This window comes from Trichechus manatus, unplaced genomic scaffold, assembly GCF_000243295.1.
Source record: "Trichechus manatus latirostris isolate Lorelei unplaced genomic scaffold, TriManLat1.0 scaffold00054, whole genome shotgun sequence".
Classification (NCBI taxonomy): domain Eukaryota; kingdom Metazoa; phylum Chordata; class Mammalia; order Sirenia; family Trichechidae; genus Trichechus; species Trichechus manatus.
The window spans coordinates 14,770,767-14,787,102 of NW_004443990.1; the positions used below are offsets into that span (position 1 = coordinate 14,770,767).

At 56.8% G+C, this 16,336-nt stretch overlaps 1 protein-coding gene across 1 annotated transcript; it reads left to right on the forward strand.

The window, feature by feature from the left end:
- The first annotated feature begins 166 nt into the window (after positions 1-166).
- OSBPL7 (oxysterol binding protein like 7) lies at positions 167-14,171 on the forward strand. The gene is made up of 23 exons (XM_023732802.1): positions 167-245; positions 1,513-1,667; positions 1,777-1,902; positions 2,089-2,142; positions 2,695-2,808; positions 3,159-3,269; positions 3,384-3,501; positions 4,185-4,288; positions 4,651-4,743; positions 4,829-4,961; positions 5,039-5,133; positions 5,308-5,403; positions 6,412-6,549; positions 7,113-7,206; positions 7,819-8,066; positions 8,234-8,371; positions 11,108-11,171; positions 11,277-11,355; positions 12,756-12,900; positions 13,009-13,153; positions 13,240-13,366; positions 13,564-13,686; positions 13,848-14,171. Exons 2-23 carry the CDS (start codon positions 1,593-1,595, stop codon positions 13,954-13,956), a joined length of 2,529 nt encoding a protein of 842 aa, XP_023588570.1. The 5' UTR covers positions 167-245; positions 1,513-1,592; the 3' UTR covers positions 13,957-14,171.
- The last annotated feature ends 2,165 nt before the right edge of the window (positions 14,172-16,336 follow it).

Sequence of the window (16,336 nt, forward strand, 5' to 3'; positions counted from 1 at the left end):
ACAGCGGACGGGTAGGTGGGGAGATCCGGCTGGAGAGGAGGCTCCAACGTCTCCTTCCTTCCTGGTTCCTGCAGCAGCTGCTACCACTGCTCAGCTCCACTAGGAGGGAGCCGGCAACTCAGAAATGGTGACTCAGAGGTAGAGCGGCACGCGGGCCAAGAAGCACTGGCATCCATGGACCCTGGGGTAAGGGGCTGTGCGGCACAGCTGACATCCCCAGCAGGCGCCCACCCGAAGCTGGGCAGGTCTGTGCCTTCAGAGCTGGGGTGGGAATGGAGGTGGGGAGGGCTACTCACCTGCCATCTCGACCCCCACCCTCTTCCTGACACATCCTCCACTTCCACCAGCAAGCAGTAGGGGCTAGGCTTCCCCCAGGGCCAGGAAAAGGCCACAGAGATATCCTGACACCGGAAGACTTTGGGAACTTCAAATGGCCGAAGACAGGAGTTTCCCCCACCCCACCCCCCCACCCCTGCCCAGCCTCTGGCGGCAGTGATCCCTCTGCCCCAACCTCCCAGCCTCCCCTACTCCACCGTGTCCCTGTCTGCTCCCGGCCTCCCTTTCTCAGGTGCTTGGTGCCTCCAGAAAGTGATCTGAGCTGCCTCCCCAACCGCGGGCCGCCTTGCCTCTCTAGTGCCGTCCCCCGGCTCACACGCGCGCGCGCGCACACACACACACACACACACACACACACACACACGGCCACACACACACACACACACATGGCCTCCTGCATTATTGATGGCTCTTGGAGCCAGGATGGCCAGGGCTGGTGCCAGGGCCGTGGGCACTGCTGTGGGACCTGTGTAGACTTCAAATGCTCTGGGCCACCTCTTCTCCTGCCCACAGTGCTTCCACTGGCCCAGTCCCCACCCCTCTCCTGGTAGGTGGTACTTCTCAGGAGCCCCTCCGACTGGGAGAGTAGAAAGGGAATGGTGAGGCTTTGGGGGACTGAGGGTCCAGGTGGGAATCTGGGAAGAGGCTTAGTGGGAGGAGACACAGGAAAAAATAGGGGCTGCCTCAGGCCTCAGTTACCCCTTGCAGAAAATGGGAGTCCAAGAACTAGACAGAGGCAGAAGCGTCTCCAGGCTGTGGTGGGGGCATGGAGGGTCCTAAGGAACAGGCAGCCAGACTGAGCTCTTGCTCACCCCGTCTCTGACTCCGTCTGTCCTTTCTTGGAGCCTCTTCTTTTCCTTCCCTCCCCTGCCTCACCTCTGAACACTCCCAGGGAGTCCTCCCAAGCAAGCTCCGCATGTTTCCTGGAGCCTGGGAGTGCATGCCCAAGGTGGGGCTGGGTGAACTTTTCACCACTTTCTGGGCACCAGCTGCTGATCTGTTCATCTCCCAGTGCAGTGGCAGGATGGGGAGGGTGTGGGCCTGGGCGGGGTAGAGCCAGAGGTGACAGGCATGGCAGGTGAGCCCTTGTCCCAGTGGGTGCAAGAGCTGTTGAGGGGTGGGAAGCTGAAGGCTATAGCAGAGTCTGAGCTAATAGGGCCTCTCTCTTCCTTCAAGGGCCCCCTCAGGACAAGGTGACGTCCTTCCCCTTCAGCCCTGCTCTGTGTCCTCAGCGGAAAGTGGCCTCTCCCTTCTCCATGGACTTCCAAGAGAGGGACCCTCCCTCCCTGACCGAGAGCACTCAATCTTCAAAACCCAGCAGTGCCCAGCAGGTCTGGGAGTGGGAGAGCAGGCACTGTGGGGCCTGGCATGGCCCAAAGGGAGGGGATGGATGTGGTGGCCTCATCAGCCACTCCCTACCCTCTCTGTCCTGGACTGCAGGCCTCAGAGCTGTGGGAGGTGGTGGAGGAGCCTCGGGGCAGGCTGGAGGCAGAGGATATCATGCCCGAGAGGCAGGAAGGCCACCTGCTCAAGAAGAGGAAGTGGCCTCTGAAGGGCTGGCACAAGGTAGGGTGGGCAGGGTGAGGGGAGGAGCCTGACATAGGGGTGGGATGGGAATGGTGGGGGAGGCTGCTGGGCAGTACAGGGTGTTTGTATTCGAGAAGAAGAAAAATAGGTGTTGTGGTTGCTCTCTTCCCCACACCCTTTCCTCTCTGCATCCTGGGCTTCTGCTCCTCCTGGGCAATGTCACAGAGATACTTTGTACTCGAGGATGGGATCCTGCACTATGCAACTACTCGGCAAGATGTGAGTCAGGGCCTTGGCCCAGGGCTGAGGGAAGAGTCTGCCCCAGAATGCCCCCGGGCAGGCAGGGGGCTGCTGGGGCAGACAGAGCAGGGTCTGAATCCCAGTTACACTGTTTGCTGGAGGTGTGATCTTGGGCAAGTGACTTCCCTGAGCCTCAGCTTCCTCACCTCTGAGATGGGAGAATGTGAGTTCGTGTCTGGAGGGTGGTCATGTTATAGGAAATAATACACATGAGGCTCTCTGGACAGTGGCTGACAAAAAAAGTCCCCAAGAAATGAGGCCTAGACTTCCGGTTCTCTCTAAGAGCACCTCAGCCTTGCAGATTCCTGAGGGTGGGGGTATGTCTCCTTGCTCTGTGTCTCCCTAGAGCTTAGGATGTGACTTGACATAGCAGGGTGTTCTGTAGGATGATTGACAGGTTCCCACAAATACAGTGACTTGGGGATGAGGGTAGGCCTGCTGCCTGACTCTTGAGCCTCAGGGAGATAGTGGCTCGTTGCCCTGAGAGCCTAAAGCCATCCCCCTTTTTCTCCCACTGACTCCCCACCCCAGATCACCAAGGGGAAGCTCCATGGCTCCATTGATGTCCGACTGTCTGTCATGTCCATCAACAAAAAGGCCCAGCGCATTGATCTTGACACTGAAGATAACATCTACCACCTCAAGGTGACGTCCTGGGAGCCATGGATTGTCACTTGGTCCCCAGCCTGACAGAGGAACTAGCGCACACAGGAGAGGGCCTGGGGCTGAGGGTCTGTGGGCTGTCCCTGAGTTTGACAAGAAAGGCATTCCATTGTATAAAACAATCATTGGTAGGTGAACCCATGCCATTGGTTATTATGTGGCTGGGCACAGAGCTGAGGGGAAGCTGTGCTTGGCCTTCCTGCCACGGGGCTTTGAGCAAGCTAGGCGCTGTAGGGAGAGGCCCCGCTTGCCTGGGGACACAGCCCTGACTTCTTGTCCCTGGAAAGCAGTCACTCCTTCCATGCATCCCCCCCCCATTCTCTCTTCCGTAGATCAAATCCCAGGAGCTGTTCCAGAGCTGGGTGGCCCAGCTGCGTGCCCACCGCCTGGCCCAGCGCATGGACATGCCTCGCGGCCCACTGCCCAGCACCACTCACTGGAAGGTCAGATGGGCCCTGGGGCGGGGCCAGGTGAAGTGATCAGGGTGGTGGCTGTGGGGAACTGTGAGGCCCAGGGAGGCAGGCACTGGCCTTCCTGACCCTCAGCTCATCCCCTAGGTTGCTGGTGGCCAACTTTCAACAGCAGGTAACACCTCAGCCCTACCTGGAATTGGACCTCGGGAGAAGGTGTCTTCCTGGCTGAGGGATAATGACGGGCTAGATCGCTGCTCCCATGGTGAGGGGCTGGCCCAGTGCCTCTGTGGGCAGGGTCACACTGTCCAGTCTAGGTGCATCAGCAGTCACAAAGGGGGACATGTTACCTCTATCCCTACCTTTGGGGAGCCCCTGTCCGATGGGGGAAACAGCCTCTGCCTCTAAGCTGGTCAGCTGGCTTAGGCCTTGCCCTGGGGAGCCCCAGTGTTACAGAGGAGGGTGGGGCTGGGGCCCTCGGCCCATAGACGAACTGGACACAGGCAAGGACTCATGGAAAAGAAGATACTAGATGCCAGCGCAGGGGCTGGGGAGGGTCCTGAGGAGTGAAGCTAGGAAAGGGGTGTGCTATAGAATCATGGCTCCTGGAGTAGGGGCTGTGATGTTGGCCTGAGAGAAGGAAGTGCAAACCAAGTAGAGAGAGGGATGGAGGGTGCCCTCCACCTGTGTGAAGGTAGCAGAGGCAAGGTGTGATCTGGGGCCAAACGGGAGATTTGGATGCAGCACTCCTGGGAAACCAGGTGAGGCCAAATTAAAGGGTGGGCATTGGGAACTGCTTTGGGCTCATGAGTGGGGAAGGGGAAGGCACTGTCAGGATTTCGATGGCTGCCGGGTGAAGTCTTTGGAGAAGGAAGGAAGCTGAGGGACAGACTTGGGGTGTCCTGGCTGGTGTTGCAAGAGGGACTTCCTCGTTTGCTGTCTCCCCAGAGCTCTCCGAGTGTCAGGGGAAGCTCCAGGAACTACACAGACTCCTCCAGAGCCTGGAGTCCCTGCACCGCATCCCCTCAGCCCCTGTGATCCCCACACACCAGGTACTCCAGGAGGAGGCAAGTCCTGCCCCAGGGCTCTCTCTCACTTGCTGCCTTCATCCCCATCATTTGTCTGGGGCGGTCCCCGATCCTCTGTAGGTCACACAGCTTCCTGAGAGCCACCATCTGCTAGTTGCCTCTCTGTCCCTTGTCCAAACTCCCTTTGGAGTAGCTCCTTCCTCTTGTTCCCTGCATCTGCCACTGAGTCAGTCTTCTTCCTCCGCAGTGTCACTTGTCCCCAGCACCTGGCCCAGGATGCCACCCCCTCTGCCCACCTCTGGGCTGTCTGCCTCTTTCCCAGGCTGTGATGGGTGCTGCCTCTTCCCCCTACCCTGAGAATGAAAGTCCCCACCCTGACTTGCCAGGCCTCCGCAACCACCGAGAGACCCAAGAAGGGGAAACGGACCAGCCGCATGTGGTGCACGCAGAGCTTCGCCAAGGACGACACCATCGGGCGGGTGAGGTGGGGCCTGCACCCCAAGTTGCTGGGGTGGGGTGCTCTGAAAGAAGATGACCCCTTAGAACCCTCGCCTTCCCCTGCAGGTCGGTCGTCTCCACGGCTCTGTTCCCAACCTGTCTCGCTACCTGGAGTCCCGGGACCCCTCGGGCCCTCGCGGGCTGCCACCCCCAGACTACGCCCATCTGCAGCGCAGTTTCTGGGCCCTGGCCCAGAAGGGTGAGTGTGCGCTAGAGGGGTGCCGAAGGCAGGCAAGAGGGAGGGAGCAAGCCTGATGGCCTGCCCTGTCCCCCCAGTGCACAGCTCCCTCAGCAGCGTGCTGGCTGCCCTCACTGCTGAACGGGACCGACTGAGAGACCTGCCCCCAGGCTCAGAGCTCTCAAGGATGGGGGTGAGGCTAAGGGAACAGGGTGACAGTGGGAGGAGAGGGCTGGAGGCTCAGGACTGCAGGCCTGGGGGCTGAGAGCAGACCTGGCCTAAAGGGAGGAGGCCTGGCAGAGGCAGTCTCTTCCAGTTGAGGGGCCTTCCCCTTTCTGGCACCCTGTCCCCTCTCCTCTCCCTGCAGGTCTCTGAGACCCCAGCTGGCCAGAGGCGCCTCCACTCACTATCCATCTCCTCAGACACCACTGTGGACTCCTTCAGTTCCCTTAACCCCGAGGAGGTGAGGAGCTGGTGGGCTGCTGGGCCATTTCTCCTGGGCCTTCCTTCTGACAGCCCCGGGGGTAGGGGGCAAGGTTGGTTTCCAGCCCTGAAGCAAAGCCCACAAATCCCAGCTCCACCCGCTTCACATAACATCGTCACCTTCAGAAGCAGCATCTTGCTTAGTCCTCAACCATGTGCAGTATGCTTTTACTTCTAACTCAGAGCCCTATGAGGCAGTTAAGGAGCCCTGGTGGCGCAGTGCTTAAAGTGCTCGACCACTAACCAAAAGGTCGGTGGTTGGAACTCAACAGCCACTCCATGGGAGAAAGATGTGGCAGTTTGCTACTATAAAGATTTACAGCCTTGGAAACCCTATGGGGCAGTTCTGCTCTGTTCCACAGGGTCACTATGAGTTGGAATTCACTCAGTGGCAGTAGATTTCGTTTTAGTTTGGATGAGGCAGTTGTTCTTACGCGTGAGTTTATAGTCCAGGAAACTGAGATTCCAGTTGTCTAATGGATGGGCCAGAGCTCCCATAGTTGGTTGGGGAAATGCTCTAGAATCAATCCCTAGAATTAGGGGTTCTGAGCACAGACTCTGGGGCCGACCTCTGTGGGCCATACTCCATGCCTCCACTACATGCCAGCTTTGTGACCCTGAGCCTCAGTGTCCTCATCTGCAAAACAGGAGTAATGGGGGTAATAACTACACACTCACCTCACTGGGTGGTTGTGAGGATTGAATGAGGTAATACATACAGAGGACTTGGAGCGGACTCATAGAGTCAGTGCTCAGAAAGTCTAAGCAGTTACGGAACCCGAGTCCCCTTACTCGTGGGCCAGTGTTCATTCTGCGACCCTTGTCCTCCCTCGGCTCCCTCTGTCCCTTCTGCTCACAGGCAGGTTCACACTCAGGCTGTGAAAGCGCTCAGCTGTGCTGTCCTCTGAGGGGACTTGTCAGGCAGGGGGCGCTCTGCCGACTCTCCCGTTGCAGCCTCTGGGGCCTCATGCCCATCTGGTTCCCACAGCAAGAAGCGCTGTACATGAAGGGGCGGGAGCTGACCCCCCAGCTGTCCCAGAGCAGCGTCCTGTCCCTCGCCGACTCCCACACAGAGTTCTTCGATGCCTGCGAGGTCCTCCTCTCCGCCAGCTCTTCTGAGAATGAGGTAAGGGATGAGGCAGTGAGAGAGAAGGGACCTGGGAACACAGAGTGGGGTCCAGAGGGACTAGAATCTATAGTTTCTGAGTCCTTTCTAACCACCTCAGCCGCTATCCCTCGGAACACATTCAAACCTGATGGGCCTGTGGGGCTCTGCTCAGAACTCTCCCAGTTTGACATTCTTTATCCCCATTGGGTTCTCCAGAAACTGCTGCCTTGACCCCAGCCCCAGTCATCCTCCTGATGACCTTGTTTCCACCTCAGCACTCCCCGGACCCCAGCCCCAAACCCTGAGTCTTAGTCACTCTTCAGTGACCCTTCTCTTTGTATCCTCCTAAGTCCCCACACTTCCTCCCACAAATCACAGGGCCAGGCCCTCCCCTCACAAGGTAGCCAGGCACACTCTGTGATGCCAGGCCTCCAGAGCATGTCTTAGGGCTCAGATCCTCCAAAAACATTCTCTTCCCCTTCCCACCAAACGCTAGCTGGGCAGATATTTGCCAGCCCCTGGGCACTGCCCAGCTGCCTGCGGGGCACAGTCTGCATGGCCTGTCATCTCTCCTGGTCCAGGGCTCAGAGGAGGAGGAGTCATGTACCAGTGAAATCACCACCAGCCTGTCCGAGGAGGTGCCGGACCTCAGGGGAGCCGAGCGCTGTCAGAAAGGTGCCAGCCGGGCGCTGACAGAGAGGGCTGGAGGTGGCAGAGAAAGGCGTTGTTGTCCATGGCCCAGCCCCCATAGAGAGGCAGTCCCTTGTGGATTTGGCAGCTGACCCTAGAGGTGACTCCAGAAATAAGGAAGGCAAAGTTGTGAGTTGGGGAATGTTCCAGGAGTGGCTCCAGGGAAGGGTCAGGGTCAGGCCTGGGAGCAAGCCTTTGTTCCAGGAGGCTGGCAGGCTCGCGTCAGGATCCCACTTGACCACTTCTTAGCTGCGTGGCTTTGGACATGTCATCTGACTTCTTGGAGTCCGTTTCCCCATCTGTAAAATGGGCTGAATAATCTGTATCCTGGTGCCTGTTTCTGTGCTTACGGGAGGGTACAGAAGGCCGGCGGGGGGACTGGGGAGAACTCCTGGGAGGTGGGATTCCAGCAGTGGGAACTGTCTTCCCAGTCCCCAGGGGAGCTGGTCAGGAGGTCTGGGGCCTGGGAACGTGTACATCTACAAGCACCTTGGGAGATTTGCAGACAGCCCTCCCTGGACTGGTGTGTGGGCTGCTGTGTCTGGGGCACTGGTGCCCAGAGGGAGAGTGACGAGGCTGGGCTGGGCTGGGCCCCAGGAGGGTGTGTTCCAGGGAGAGCTGCAGGGCCACCCCGCCGCCGCTGCCTGCCGGCAGCCAGTGGGCCCGGGGCAGACGTGAGCCTGTGGAACATCCTGCGCAACAACATTGGCAAAGACCTGTCGAAGGTGTCGATGCCCGTGCAGCTCAACGAGCCGCTCAACACTCTGCAGCGGCTCTGTGAGGAGCTCGAATACAGCAGCCTCCTGGACCAGGCCAGCCGCATCACCGACCCCTGCGAGCGCATGGTACCTGCCCCCAGGCCCCGGCTCCCAGGAAAGCCTGGCTGGGCTATTCCTTGCTGCTGAAGGTCCGCCCCAAGCCCCCAGGCCTTGCTTGCGCCCCTTCTCCTAGACCCCCCTTCTCTGGGCCATGCCCCCGCTCAGTGGCGTTCTCCCTGCCCCTCCCCCTGCAGGTGTACATCGCAGCTTTCGCTGTCTCTGCCTACTCCTCCACATACCACCGAGCGGGCTGCAAGCCCTTCAACCCTGTCCTGGGGGAGACCTACGAGTGTGAGCGGCCTGACCGCGGCTTCCGCTTCATCAGTGAGCAGGTGTGGGCCCCGGGAGCCGAGGGCTGGCTCATAGGTGCTGGGGCAGGGAAGGACCTGGGCTTCAGGGAAGAGAAGCTGGGGGCCAGAGGGCCCGGGGTGTGGGGGAGGGAGAATGGGGCAGTCTGCTCTGTGCCAGGCCCCGTGCCACGTGCTGGGGGTGTGGAGGGCTCTGCGCTAGGAGCTCCAGCTTAGTGCACAGACAGAATTGTTGAAACAAGGAGTTACTGGACCATGTCTTAAAGGTCTAGAGGCATGATCATGGAAGCCCATAGGAGATTATTCAACTCCCCCTGGGAAGGTATGCTGTAGAGACAAGTCTGGAGTTTTAAGTCTTGCAGGATGAATAGGAGTTGGCCAGGAGTATCAGGAAGTGGGGAAAATGGGATGCTCCAGACAGGAGAGAGGAATGGAGAGGAGGGGGCATGTCTGGGAAGAGTTAGAGACGTGGCTGGAGGACGAGGCAGGGCCAGACCCCAAGGAGCCTGTAGGTGAAGGTAAAGAGGTGGTTTGTTTTGTGTTGTTTTTGATCCTAAAGGCCATGGGGAGTCACTGGAAGATTTTAAGCAGCAGAGTGACAGGCTCAGAACTGCACTTTACAGAGAACACTCAGGCAGTGTGTGCAGATGGGTTGGAGAGGCCATTAGGAGGCCATTTCAGTCACCGCTGTGACAGCAATAAGGTCCTGCACTTTGGCCAGGGCCGCAGGATTGGGTGGACTTGGATTTAAGAGATATTGACGTGTTACCCTTGGCAGGACTCAGTGGTGAACAGGATGTGCTTGTGTAGGGGAATGGAGGAAGTGGCTAATGAGAGGGAGATGTCTGGGTTGGCCTCAAATTTCTGGTCGGGTGGGTGGTGGCAGTGCCATGTAGCAAGATAGAGAGTATATGAAGAAGGTAATTGAATTAGGGAAACACATTGTCCCTATTGGGTTTGACTTCCAAGGGGAGGTGTCCTGTAGGCTCTGGGATATGTGGGCCTGGAGCTCTCGGAAGCACTGGGTGGAGCTAACTGGTTGTGGGAGACCCAAGTTTAGATGGTGGGAGAAGTCATGGACTCCTCACAGGAGAGTGTCCGGGGAGGAGGGCAGATGGAAGGTGGGGGAGTGAGGGACAGGAGCACCACAAGGAGGAGTAGCACCAAAGCGGGGGAGAGAAGGAAAGAGGGAGAGAGGATGGTCCCCTGGGCTTAGCCTGTGGAAGGGTGGGGGTGTCATTGGCTTCCTGGTGAGGGAGGTTTCAGAGAAGTGGTGGGGCAGAGGCTGGGTTACAGTGGGCATGGAGGAAAGTGAAGATTAAAAAAGTAAAGAAAAATGCAGATTATTTTAAAAGAATTTTACCATGAGGGAAGAGGAGAGAGAGGGTGGCAGCTAGAGGGGCATAAAGAGTTGAGCTTTGTTGTTGTTGTTTAGACTTTAAATGTTTTTGAAAACTTTACACAGTTCAATAGTGTGCACAATAGAAAATAAGTCTCCCTCCCACCCTGACCCTCTGAGGGGACTACAGCTACCAGTTTTTTGTGAGTCTTCGTGGAAGTGTTTATGCACACGCATGCCAAGGTGGGCATATGAAGAAAGGGAAGGTTTACTATTTTTTACGATGGGAGAAACAGGAAATATTTCTATTCTGAGAGAAAGAGAACCATAAAGGGAGAGCCTAACGGCCCAGAAGAGAGAGAGAGATGGAGGAGTGAGGGGCCCGCAGAGGGGAGATGGGATGGTGTAGGGGAAAGAAGAGGAGAGGAGCCTGACCCAGAGGCAGTAAATTTCCAGGTGGCAAAGGTAGTGTAGGAGGCAGAAGTGGAATGAGATGCATCTCCCCTTCTGTCTTCCTGTGATTGCAGGGAAAGGTGGTTTGAAGGGAATAGAACCTATTAGTAGTGGGCGAGGCCTGGGTCCGGGCCCTCATAGGAGGTCTGCTGGGTGATGCTGAGGGCCCAGATGCAGATAATATGTAGAATGAGAAGTTTCTCTGTGTGTGTGTGTGTGTGTGTGTGTGTACGTGTGCACACATATGTACTGTATTTTGGTGGCAGGAGCAAGTGTATGTATTTGGGCTGAAGAGCCGTAGCCCAGGGGTGGGCGTGGAGGAGGCAGGTGCTGGGGATTTCCTGGGTGAGCAGTGGGAGAAGGCTGCTGAGGGCACTGGTGGCTGATGTGATGGGTCTAGGCTGGGAGGGAAGGACATGAAGCCAGGATGGGGCTGACAAGCTGTGGAAAAGCAGAGCAATTGTGGAGCTGGAAGTCTCGGCCAGAGCCAGGGGAGTCAGGGAATTCGGAGAGAGGCAAGGAGGGTAGGCTGTAGGATGTTGGAGTTGAAATTCTAGACATGGTGGTGTTCTAACTGAGGACAAGGCCAGGTGGTCAAGGGTGTGCTGTGGAGGCTGCAGGGAGGGGTGACGGTGAGGGAAGAGGGGAGGGTGGGTTTCAGGCAGGGCCTGCGACACTGTTGGGGGAGTCTGTGGGCTCGGGCAGGGGTTCTGGAGGGTGCCACAGGCAGGTTGGCAGGGGGGCTCCAAAGGGGAGTGAGTGAGAAGGGACAACATGAAGGTCTTATGGGGAAAAGAGGATGACTAGTGGGATGGAATCTGGGTGGTGGCCAAGGATGTAGGCAGAGAGACCTGGTTTGCAGGGGAAGTGAGGGTGAGAGTAAGGGTTTTAGGGGGCCCTGGGAGTCAGGAGCAGACCCCAAGGTCCTCAGGGGCAGCCTCAAGAGAACATCTTCTCTGTGCACCAAGGTCTCCCACCACCCCCCCATCTCAGCATGCCATGCAGAGTCTGAGAACTTCATCTTCTGGCAAGGTGAGGAGTGGGGGTAGGGTGGACCCGGGGTGCAGGGCAGATGGGGGAGTGGCTGGAACACCCTCTGGGCTTATCTCTGATGTTCCCTGTCCCTCCCCCATGCAGACATGAAGTGGAAGAACAAGTTCTGGGGCAAATCCCTGGAGATTGTGCCAGTGGGGACAGTCAATGTCAGTCTGCCCAGGTGTGTGTCCTGAGCTCTCAGCAGCCAGGCCCAGCCCACAGGTGACGGGAATGGTGCAGGGGGCGGGGGCAGTAGGGACAGACTAGAAAGGCCTGGCCTGAGGCTGATTGGGCTGGGGACAGTGTCTGCACATTTTACACTTATATTCACAGCTGTTGTTGTTATTGTTAGTTGCCACCAAGTCAATTCCGACTCATGGCGACCCCATGTGAGCAGAGTAGAATTGCTCCATAGAGTTTTCAAGGCTGGGACCTTTAGGAAGAAGTTTGCCAGGCCTTTTTCCAAGGCATCTCTGTGTGAGTTTGAACCACTAATCTTTTTTGGTTAATAGTCCAGCACTTAACTGTTTGCATCACCTAAAAAGCAAAAAATCAAACCCATTGCCATTGAGTTCATTCTGACTCATAGTGACCCTATAGGACAGAGTAGAAGTGCCCCTTGGAGTTTCCAAGGAGTGCCTGGTGGATTCGAACTGCCAACGTTTTGGTTAGCAGCCGTAGCTCTTAACCACTACGCCACCAGGGTTTCCTTGCACCACCCAGGGACTCCTATATTCCCAGCAGTTGCCAATAAAGAAAGGTGAAACTCTTAGAATGGAAGGGCCCTTGGAGTTCTTCTAGTTCAGTGGCTTTCATACTTTTTGGACTATGACTCACAGTAAGAAATACATCTGATACTTCAAGCCAGCACACACACACACTGAAACCTGCACGCACACACACACACACACACACACACACACACACACACACACACACACACACACTGAAACCTAAATTGATTTCAGGACTAATGGGTCACAAACCACATTTGAAAACATCTAGCTCATTTTACAGGTTGGAGGAACTGAAGCCAGAAGGAGAAAGGGGCTTAGCCAGAGTGTTCCAGGAATTCGTTAGAAGGAAGTCAGTGTATGGGGTACGAGAAAGCCTGGATCTGGAATCAGAAGTCAAGTGAGAGTCTTGGTTCTGCCACTTAGTGGTTATCCCAGCCAAAAAAAGACTCAGTCTCTCAGAGGATTGAGTCTGCTCTCCAATAAAATAGGAATAATAAATACCCAGTAGACGTGAGGATTAAACAGGATAATGTACATGAACGTATTTACCACAGTCCCTGGTACCCAAGGGCAGGGACCATGTCTGTGGTTTTATTCCCATTCCTTAGGCACGTGGAGCTGTATAAATGAATGCAGACATGTGAACTGAATACATTTTGGGAAGCGGGCTCTGCTTTATAGATATAAGTCATCCTTCATGGGAGAGCCAGAACCAGGACTCCAGTTTCTTTCCACAGCCCCATGCGGCCTGCTTTAGCAAGATAGGGGCTCCCCGACTCAGGGGGGAAGCTCAGTCCCCAGGGCCAGCTGGCTGCCCTCTGTTCCCTGTCTCTCCCTCTCCCAGGTTTGGGGACCACTTTGAGTGGAACAAGGTGACATCCTGCATCCACAACATCCTGAGTGGCCAGCGGTGGATCGAGCACTATGGGGAGGTGCTCATCCGGAACACCCAGGACAGCTCCTGCCACTGCAAGATCACCTTCTGCAAGGTGGGCACGCTGCAATCACCCGCCCGGCTGTCCCAGCAGCCTCTGCTGCTGGAGGTCACCTTGGGTGAGGGGGGCACTTCCCTAAGCTCCCTGCCTCCCCCACCCCAGGCCAAGTACTGGAGCTCCAACATCCATGAGGTGCAGGGCGCCGTGCTCAGCCGGAGCGGTCGCATCCTCCACCGGCTCTTTGGGAAGTGGCACGAGGGGCTGTACCGGGGACCCCCGCCGGGCGGTCGGTGCATCTGGAAGCCCAGTAAGTGGGGTCGTCAGGGTGGGCAGGGCAGGGGGAGGGCAGCTATGGCACAGTCCACCTGCCCCAGCCCCGTGCCTTCCCCTCAGACTCCATGCCCCCAGACCATGAGCGCAACTTCGGCTTCACTCAGTTTGCCTTGGAGCTGAATGAGCTGACGACGGAACTGAAGCGGTCACTGCCCTCCACTGACACACGGCTCCGGCCAGACCAGAGGTCAGTGCCAGCAGGGGCCACGCTAGAGCACTGTGCTCGCTCCCTCCTCCATGGAGCTAGGACAATGCCCCTCCTCCAGTGAGGTGCCTCTGGGAAATGGGCCTGATTAGGGGACAGAGCTGGGCTGGGGACAAAGGCCTTGGCTGTGGGGGCCCCTGAGGGTGCGTGGTTCTGCTGATTGCAATCTGAACCCTCAGGTACCTGGAGGAGGGGAACATACAGGCTGCTGAGGCGCAGAAGAGAAGGATCGAACAGCTACAGCGAGACAGGCGCAGAGTGATGGAGGAGAACAACATTGTCCACCAGGCTCGCTTCTTCAGGTGCCCCCACCTCCCCCTCCGCCCTGGGTCCCTCTACAGCCCAGGCTTCCCTGCCTCCTTGCCTTTGACCCCTTCCTGTTTTGAGTGGGGGCATGCAGTGGGAGGCAGACCCCAGGACCCTGAGGCTGACCTCCCCTTTCCATCCTGCCGTCTCCCCACAGGCGGCAGACTGACAGCAGCGGGAAGGAGTGGTGGGTCACCAACAACACGTACTGGAGGCTGCGGGCCGAGCCGGGCTATGGGAACCTGGATGGGGCTGTGCTCTGGTAGCCCTGGCCCCAGGGGCAGGAGGCTCAGCTCCATACTCCTCCTGCCTCCGCCCCCCACCACGGACCCTTGGGTGAGGCCAGGTTCCCCTGCTCTCACCGCCCTGGAGACCAAAGGGGCATCCCTGGCTCTGGACCTCTCTCCCCTCAGCTGGCTGGAGGGGCTGCATCCTAGCCTAGCACCTGCCCTGCGGTTTGGGGTGGGAGGCAGAATTCATGGTCCCCAGTCTCTTTGCCCCTGACAGCTGGCATGTAATTCCCTTCTCGCTCTGTCATCCCCTTGCCCATCCCTCTTGGGGTGCTTGGGGGACACTCCAGGCTTCCCAGGATCTGTTCCCCATTTCAGTGCCTTCCTAGGACATGGAGGACCCCTTGATGCTCCCCAGGCTTCCTATGCCCGGGGCTCTGGACGGGCTGTGAGGTTGGAATGCGTGAAAGCGAGGAGCTGGCCTTTTCCACCCCTGCCCCCCTGCCATGTCACCAGCACCTCCTCCCCCTTGCCCTGCCCTGCAGGGCCTCCTCCAGCTCCCTTAGTCGGTCCCTGGAAGTCCCTGCCATCCTACTGGATCCCTCTCCCAAACTGCAAGACGCCTGCAGCTTTCATCTCCCCATCCTCAAGTGGCATCCTTCAGCCTCAGCTCAGAGGATCCCCCCGAGTGGACGAAGCCTCTCCAAGAGCGGGGAATGGACTAGCAGGAAGGGCAACTGGCTCAGACCCACCAGGAGGGAGTGAGTGCATTTGAGAGTGTTTGTGTAAGACAGTGTGTGTGTGTGTGTGTGTGTGTGTGTGTGTGTGTGTGTATGTGCCCGGGTACTGCTCGCAGGCGAGCTGATTCCTTAATGTAGCCGGGAACCCCTGCTGGATGTTCACTACCATTGCTGCTCATTTTCTCACAGTCTGGCTCTGATTAAGGTGAATTGCTCCGACATTCCCAGCTCCAATAAAGACTGTCCCAGACTTTGGCCTGTGCCCATTCATTTAAAGGCACATGTTCTCAAGCTGAGTGGAAGGCCCATAAACCCACTCACCTGAGCTAAAACCTGACGTCATCTTGCTTCTCTCTTACTCCTACAACCTGTCACCCCTACCTCACCTACCTCTCAGCTCTGGCCCCTTCTCTCCATTGCACCTGACTTAGGCTGGGCCCTTAGCAACCCTTGCCTGGACCATTGCAGTAGCCTCCCAGCTGGCTGCCAGTCACATCCATTGTAATGCTGGCTTTTAGGGCAAGATTTTAAAACAGAAAATATGACACAACATGCCTGCTTAAGATATATCCATTTCTGACAGATCCTGTCCAGAGGTGAGATGAGAAGGCAAAATGGGACAGGAGCTGGTTGAATGGACACGGGAAATCCGAGGTGGAAAGGAGGAGTGTGCTCTCACATTATAGGGAGAGCAGCTAGGGTCACATAGCAATGTGTGTATAAATTTTTGTATGAGAAACTGACTCGAACTGTAAACTTTCCCTTAAAGCACAATTAAAAAAAAAAAAAAAAGATACATCCATTTCTTCCAAGTATCTAGAGGAAGAATCCTAACTTCAGCCAGGCAGAAAACACTCTGCATGGTCTGTGTCCCCCTCTTGGGCACAGAGTGCTATTTTCTGACCCCCTGGTCAGTGACCACCCAGCACTGTCAGTCAGGTCTCTGCCCATCCCTGCCCCCAAAGATCATTGAGTGTTCAGGGAAGGGTTGGGGAGGGGAGGAACTGGAAGGAAAAAAGAAGGCAGGAAAGGACAAGCTGCGGTTTCTTGCCACTCCACCCCCCAACACCTAGGCTGAGTTCAAATCCCAGCTTCGTTAGCTGGGTGATCATGGTCAAACTGTCTTACCTTTCTGTTCCTAGTCTTCCTTCCCTCATTTGGCTTATCTTGTGTCTCAGATGAGAATGTATGTGAAGCGTCCAGCTCCTTATTTCATTAGTTCTCTCTTAGCCCTCCACCCCCATCCCCTGCACCCACAGGCCCTCCAGTACCTGCTCTGGTTTGATGGGTGTCCCAAGAGGAAGTCATGTTTTCTCTGGGAAGTGGTGGGGTGGCAAGAACAGAGGGGACCCCTGACTACAGCAGCCCTTCCAATCCTAGTTCTTTCTTCCCTCTCTCCCAGCCCTGGGGGAAGAGTGGGGTCCACATTTTCACAGTTTATTTATGGGGAGTGTTACAGTGAACACTAACACACTTGTCTTGACACCACGTATCAGAAATAATCTCAGCCCATTCCAGAAAAAGCCAAAGCCTGCACACACTCAGAATCTTTTTTTAAATGCACTGTCTTCCTCCTCCGCTCCACTTGGGACACCAAAGAACTTGACTGACCAGCCCCTCTGGCCAGTCCCCTTTTAGAGGGGACCCTCTGGTTTCAGCATGGGCAGAAAAGAGAG

Excerpts from the sequence above, each read along its gene's own strand:
- OSBPL7 (XM_023732802.1), top strand. The coding sequence starts at position 1,593 with ATGGACTTCCAAGAGAGGGACCCTCCCTCCCTGACCGAGAGCACTCAA. Across the intron at positions 2,809-3,158 it reads ATAACATCTACCACCTCAAG|ATCAAATCCCAGGAGCTGTT; the intron begins GTGACGTCCTGG and ends TCTCTTCCGTAG. Across the intron at positions 6,550-7,112 it reads CCAGCTCTTCTGAGAATGAG|GGCTCAGAGGAGGAGGAGTC; the intron begins GTAAGGGATGAG and ends CTCCTGGTCCAG.